Here is a 7,500-nt window from a genome sequence, read left to right on the forward strand (position 1 = left end):
TTATTTATCATCATTGTTGTCTTTATTTATTTATTTATTTTATTTCATTTTATTTTATTTTATCTTATTATTTTTTCTCAAGGCCTGACAAAGCGCGTCGGGTTACGCTGCTGGTCAGGCATCTGCTTGGCAGATGTGGTGTAGCGTATATGGATTTGTCCGAACGCAGTGACGCCTCCTTGAGCTACTGAAACTGAAACATGAATTGTGCACTGTAACCACCCCCACCCCACTCCACCAAATATACAGAAGCAGGTACACACAGACAGACACATGCGCGTTAGAAAGAGAAGAAGAAGAAGGAGGAGGAGGAGGAGGAGAAGAAGATGGAGAGAAGGAGGAGGAAGAGGAGGGGGGAGAAGGAGAAGAAGGAGGAGGAGGGGAAGAAGAAGAAGAAGAAGAAGAAGAAGAAGAAGAAAGATAGCATCACACACAGCACACACACACACACACACACACACACACACAACAACAACAACAAAACCGAACACAGTTCACTCCCCTCAAAACCAAACCAAACCACACTATCTACCTCCATTCCCCGTGGAGCAAGCGAAAACCACCCAGGAGACGACAAGAGCCCACAGAGGACGCTGCAACGTCTGGTAAACAGTGCGCACGGGCATGGACCATCCCGAGGCGTCCTCCAGCAAGTGTCGGTTCTCTTCGTAGGTAACGAAGACGATCAGTGATGACGCACACAGACACAGCAGCCAAGAGACACAGGACGCTACCTGTGTTCACATTCACATCCAATGTACGTTGCTTTTTTTTCTTGTTTTCTTCTAATGTCATGTTAACAATTAAACCACTGTAATTGGACGATGATATTGTGTAAACCGGGAGAAGTTGATTCAAACTATATGTATATTTACGCTCTCCTCCAAAAACCAAAATTTATGCAGTTCGTCTCAACGTATCCAAGGGAAGAAAGTTATCCCAGATTGTTATATCTATGACAAAACAGATACAGACTAAAAATTAAAGGAAATCGCCCATTAACCTAAGAGAGAGAGAGAGAGAGAGAGAGAGAGAGACAGACAGACAGACAGACAGACAGACAGACAGACAGACAGGCAGAGACAGAAATACAGACATACCTGCAAATACAGACAGACATGGAGTGATGGCCTAGAGGTAACGTGTCCGCCTAGGAAGCGAGAGAATCTGAGCACGCTGGTTCAAATCACGGCTCAGCCGCCGATATTTTCTCCCCCTCCACTAGACCTGGAGTGGTGGTCTGGACGCTAGTCATTCGGATGAGACGATAAACCGAGGTCCCGTGTGCAGCATGCACTTAGCGCACGTAAAAGAACCCACGGCAACAAAAGTGTTGTTCCTGGCAAAATTATGTAGAAAATTCCACTTCGATAGGAAAAACAAATAAACTGCACGCAGGAAAAAATGCAAAAAAATGGGTGGCGCTGTAGTGTAGCGACGCGCTCTCCCAGGGGAGAGCAGCCCGAATTTGACACAGAGAAATCTGTTGTGATAAAAAGAAATACAAGGAAAAAGATGGCACAATGGCTCAGTCACTATCTGACAACACAGCGTCAGTGAGGGTTTGGTTTCTACTCCCGGTCTCGCCTTTCCAATCAGACTGAGCGTCTAGCCATTCAGGTGAGACGATCAGCCGAGGTCCCGTGTGCAGCAGCATGCACTTGGCGAACCGTTAAACAACCCACGGCAACGTAATTGTTATTCTCTGACAAAACTCTGCGGAGGAAGTCAACTACGATATGTACACAAAAAAGATGCATGTATTCAAAGCCTGACAATGATGTTGATATCAGGCATCTACCAAGCAGATGTGAAATTCGGGCTGTTCTCCCCAGGGAGAGTGCATCGCTGCACCACAGCGCCACTTTTTTTCTTTTTGTATTTTTTCCTTCGTGCAGCTTTATTTGTTTTTCCTACAGAAGTGGATTTTTCTACAGAATTTTGCCAGGAGCAACCCTTTATTTGCCGTGGGTTCTTTTACGTGCGCTAAGTGCATGCTGCACACGGGACCTCAGTCTATCGTCTCATCCAAATGACTAATGTCCAAACGACCACTCAGGGTCTAGTGGAGGGGGAGAAAATATCGGCGGCTGAGCCGTGATTTCGAACCAGCGCGCTCAGATTCTCTCGTTTCCTAAGTGGACGCGTTACCTCTAGGCCATCACTCCACATGATGTAGCGAGTATGGATTTGTCCGAACTCATTGACGCCTCCTCGACAAACGGAAAGTGTGGACAGGGGGAGAGAAGAAGCGGACAGACAGAGGGTGCCCCACCTTGCCGATGTGCACGTGACACTTGGATCTGGTCAGTATGAAGCCCACACACAGACCCAGGGCGAAGGGAGCCACACGGCAGTATGGCTGCTGGTAGATCCGCCACAGGTACTGCGACTGATTGCTGCCGACAGATCGTATTGTGTTGTGTTGTGTTGTGTTGTGTTGTGTTGTGTTGTGGTGTGGTGTGTTGTGTTGTGTTGTGTTGTGTTGTGGTGTGGTGTGGTGTGGTGTGTTGTGGTGTGGTGTGGTGTGGTGTGGTGTGTTGTGGTGTGGTGTGTTGTGGTGTGTTGTGGTGTGGTGTGTTGTGGTGTGTTGTGTTGCGTTGCATGGTGTGTTGTGGTGTGGTGTGTTGTGGTGTGTTGTGGTGTGGTGTGGTGTGGTGTGGTGTGGTGTGGTGTGTTGTGGTGTGGTGTGGTGTGGTGTGGTGTGGTGTGGTGTGTTGCGTTGCATGGTGTGTTGTGGTGTGGTGTGGTGTGGTGTGGTGTGGTGTGGTATGTTGTGGTGTGGTGTGTTGTGGTGTGGTGTGTTGTGGTGTAGTGTGTTGTGTTGTAGTGTGGTGTGGTGTGGTGTGGTGTGTTGTGTTGCGTTGCATGGTGTGTTGTGGTGTGGTGTGGTGTGTTGTGGTGTGGTGTGGTGTGGTGTGGTGTGGTGTGTTGTGTTGCGTTGCATGGTGTGTTGTGGTGTGGTGTGGTGTGGTGTGTTTTGCTGTGCTGTGCTGTGCTGTGCTATGCTGTGATGCGTTGCGTTGTGTTGTGGTGTGTTGTGGTGTGGTGTGTTTTGCTGTGCTGTGCTATGCTGTGATGCGTTGCGTTGTGTTGTGGTGTGTTGTGTTGTGTTGTGGTGTGGTGTGTTGTGGTGTGGTGTGTTTTGCTGTGCTGTGCTATGCTGTGATGCGTTGCGTTGTGTCGTGGTGTGTTGTGTTGTGTCTCTTCGTATTGTATTGTATGATGATGTATGGTGATGTGTTATGGTGTGTTGTGTCGTGGTGTGTTATGTCGTGTCTCGTCGTATTGTATTGTATGATGATGTATGGTGATGTGTTATGGTGTGTTGTGTCGTGGTGTGTTGTGTCGTGTCTCGTCGTATTGTATTGTATGATGATGTATGGTGATGTGTTATGGTGTGTTGTGTCGTGGTGTGTTGTGTCGTGTCTCGTCGCATTGTATTGTATGATGATGTATGGTGATGTGTTATGGTGTGTTGTGTCGTGGTGTGTTATGTCGTGTCTCGTCGTATTGTATTGTATGATGATGTATGGTGATGTGTTATGGTGTGTTGTGTCGTGGTGTGTTGTGTCGTGTCTCGTCGTATTGTATTGTATGATGATGTATGGTGATGTGTTATGGTGTGTTGTGTCGTGGTGTGTTGTGTCGTGTCTCGTCGTATTGTATTGTATGATGATGTATGGTGATGTGCTATAGTGTGTTGTGCTGTGGTGTGTTGTGTTGTGTCAGTCTCGTCGTATTGTATTGTGTTGTTTCGTGTTGTATTGTAATATATTGTACTGTATTGGCAAGCATTGTATTGCATTGCATTGTATTGTACTGTATTGCAGTGAATCGAACTAGACTGTATTGTTTGTATTGTGTTGTACTGCATTGTGTTGTTTGTATTGTACTGTATTGTGCTACATTGTATAGTATTGTGTTGTTTGTATTCTGTAACATCTACATATAACCGACAGGTAAGGAACTGTCATAATAGAAAACACATAACAAAAGCAATGTCACAAGCATTAGATTTTAAAAAAATGTCTGAATGTGCTAGACATTAGAAAAAATGTATTCCTCTGAAAATAAGATGAATCAAGAACCATAAATCAAATGGAAAAGCACTGACAACAAATCACTTGACAGTGCTGCACTAATTTATCCACGGCCGAAGCGCTCGACATTGTAAAATGTTTTTGAGTACTCGCTTTGAAACGAGTGCAAAACCTCATCAAACTGTAAATTGTAAGACCCTCAGATTTAAAGCCCAACGCTTTAACCATTCGGCAATTGTGCCCGTCAACAACAATAACAAAAACACACACAAAAACGAAAAGTACCAAAGTATCCACAATCATGACTTCAGACAGCTCTTTACTGTACTCACCGGAGAAAATCCCCGTTGACCTCAACCTCCAAAAGGGCCGTGCACACCACGTGACTCGTCACCAGGAGACCCGCCACGATAAACCCCGCCGCCTTGTGTCTGTTACCATGGTGACCATCATCAATACCACTCTCACCGCCTTGTGTCTGTTACCATGGTGACCGCCACTCGGTACCACTCTCACAGCTTAGTGTTTGTCCATGGTTACTATGGTAACCATCAGTACCACTCTCACAATTTTGTGTCTGTCCATGGTTACCGTGGTTACCATCAGTACCACTCTTACAGCTATGTGTGTTTCCATGGTTACCACTAGTACCATTCTTACAGCTTTGTGTCTGCCCACGGTGGCCATGGTAACCATCAGTACCACTCTCACAGCTTTGTGTCTGTCCACGGTTACCATGGTAACCATCAGTACAACTCTCATAGATTTGTGTCTGTAACTCAATACCACTCCACAACATAACTACGAATACTCTATATCACAATAGAATAATAATACTAAAATGCAGATGGGGCTCACTGTGCTTTACAATAAAATATACTAATTTAAGACTAAGTGTCATAACATATGTACAAAGTCAGCACAGTTTCACATGACATTGGCTAAAATATACATATATAAGACTAGGTGACATAAAAAGAAGAAGCAAATATACATATTACAGCTAACGTTTGTTTGGTTTTGCAGGTCATCACACTATAAATTTTTATTTGGTTCTCGTCTGCCTGTGGTGCATGTCTTCCCAAATCACAGCTAATGTTTTTTTCAGGTTTTCATGCCTGTGACACCACATAATTACTTATATCATAGACAGTGCTTGTTCCTGTTTGCCTCTAACACCACATAATTACTTATATCATAGTGCTTGTTTCTGTTTGCCTCTAACACCACGTAATTACTTATATCATAGACAATGCTTGTTCCTGCCTGTATCTGACAAAACATTTCCATCTTTTTCACAGATCACTTTCATTTGATTTTTGCCGGTCTCTGACACCACATAACTATCTATATCACAGCAAACGTGTGTTGGTTTTTATTTAAAAAAAACAAACCAACACAGCTACTGTAATCACAGCTGATATTTCTTTTTTTGTTTTGTTTCAGCCTACAACGCAATTACTCACGCCACATCCCATGCTCAAATTCTTGTCCCACTTCTCTCGTATACATTCATATCACCTCGAATCTTCTGTCCCACTCTTCCCATATACACTCATATCACATGTAATCTTTCATTTCTTTTCCCACAGTCTCACACAGAATAAAGTACAAGATCAGCACTCAATGTTATAAATGTCTGCCCCTTCCTATCTCTGTGGCTGCCTTCACCTCTACACTCCATCTCGCTCTCTACGATCGGCTTCGAATCCACTCTGTTTACGCATACCCAGATTCAAACACTCCACTGTTGGCCGCTGTTCTTTCTCTGTCTCTGGACCTTGCATTTGGAATGAACTTCCTCTTCCGCTTCGTCAGGTCTCCGCACTCAGCTCTTTCAAGTCTGGCCTTAAAACCCACCTCTTCCCAAGATAGCCTCCCTCCCCTGCCTGTTCCTTGTCTTCAATTTCTCCAGTTTTAGAGTTATGCATGCGTGTGAATGACCTCTCCTCGTGTGTGACTCAAGCATGACTGAACGACTCAGGAAACGAATGATGAGTGTCTGAAGGCAGCTGTCAGTCAGATCTGTAAGCAGCCTATTGTGCAAATGACTGTGTCTGGAAAGCGTTTTGATTTGAATCAAGTGTATGACGGAAGACAGGCGCTGTGAAATCTATCTGTCTATCTTATATACATCTCTCTCTCTCTCTCTCTCTCTCTCTCTACATAAACTTGAAAAACCTTCAACCTACCCCAGAGCCCAAGGAACGAGAACAAGGGGCGCAATCCAGTGGAACTGCATCAGGTTGGATAGAAACCAGGTCCATGACATACACTGAAAAAAAAAAGAAGAAAAAAAAGAAGATACAAATGCCACAACAATGCAACATCAAAGCAGACCCTTTCAAACCAGGCACATCACATCACATCACATCACATCTCATCACAACAGATCCGATACCACAGAAAATCGCTTTTTATGTGTTTATTATACAAGCGGAGTGCCAAATGTCACTGCTCTGCTTGTAATAATAATAATAATAATAATAATAATGGATACTTATATAGCACACTATCCAGAAATCTGCTCTAGGTGCTTTACAAAAACGCTTTTGATAACATAAAACATTATATCTATGTTACATACACACACCAAAATGTGACCACACACACACACGCGCGCGCACGCGCACGCACGCGCACACACACACACACACACTGTCTGTATCACAGACTTCACCACATTTTCTCATAAAGGTTAAACATTATCTTTGAGGTCACACAGCGTTTAACGGCCATCGGGGCAGTGAGTTCAAATCCACCCTGTGTTAGATACTTTTGAGGTTAGATACTGAGTTGAACACTGTGTGTAGGGCCCGGCACAGGGGGCAGAGCCCCTCCAGCTTTGATATGGCCTTAGTGGTCGGCAAGGCTCTAAGCACAATGGTTTGATTTAATTTGATCGTGTGCCACACAGTCTCGACTTGATTCTTTTTTAGTTATTTCCCCTTTTCGTATTGCAATTTTGTTTGAATGGAATGAGAAATAGATCAAATAGACTGCCCACTTAGTATACAATTCTGAATTTACAATTGAAAAATGCGCTTCTGTTACATTATCTTTTGACTGTGAGTTTCCGTGTGTTTAGAAAAATATTGAGAAATGTGTACAGATGTATTTATTTCCCATTTAACTCCAAATCAAAGAGGAATCTGAATCTTTTGCCAATCATTGTGCGAGCTCGGATTGGCATCTCAACGTCTATACCCCCTCTTTCTTTGAAGGGTAAATTGCCGATTGGCGAAGTTAACCACGTAACGATAACATAAAAGAAGAAAACAAAAAAAGCAAAGCAAAACAAACAAACAACAACAAAAACCAAACAAAAACACACACAAAACTACTGTCCATTTCAACTGTGTCATCAAACGTGCTGGAAATTTAAAGTTGTAAATGATATCAACTCGAAAGAAAAATACATTGCAAGAGTCGTTGTTTAGAACACACAAGCTTTTAA

The 7,500-nt window shown here is 43.7% G+C and overlaps 1 protein-coding gene across 3 annotated transcripts in view; it reads right to left on the reverse strand.

The window, feature by feature from the left end:
- LOC143290376 (uncharacterized) overlaps positions 1-7,500 on the reverse strand; it is a 97,456-nt gene that overhangs the window by 3,063 nt on the left and 86,893 nt on the right. For all 3 annotated transcript variants that reach the window (XM_076599759.1, XM_076599756.1, XM_076599757.1), the window contains 4 exons: positions 6,236-6,318; positions 4,376-4,474; positions 2,276-2,399; positions 533-734 (listed from right to left, as the gene is read on the reverse strand). In XM_076599759.1, coding sequence (XP_076455874.1) covers positions 533-734; positions 2,276-2,399; positions 4,376-4,474; positions 6,236-6,318 — 508 coding nt within the window. The remainder of the gene's footprint in view (positions 1-532; positions 735-2,275; positions 2,400-4,375; positions 4,475-6,235; positions 6,319-7,500) is intronic.

The sequence above is a fragment of the Babylonia areolata genome, chromosome 15, assembly GCF_041734735.1.
Source record: "Babylonia areolata isolate BAREFJ2019XMU chromosome 15, ASM4173473v1, whole genome shotgun sequence".
NCBI lineage: Eukaryota > Metazoa > Mollusca > Gastropoda > Neogastropoda > Buccinidae > Babylonia > Babylonia areolata.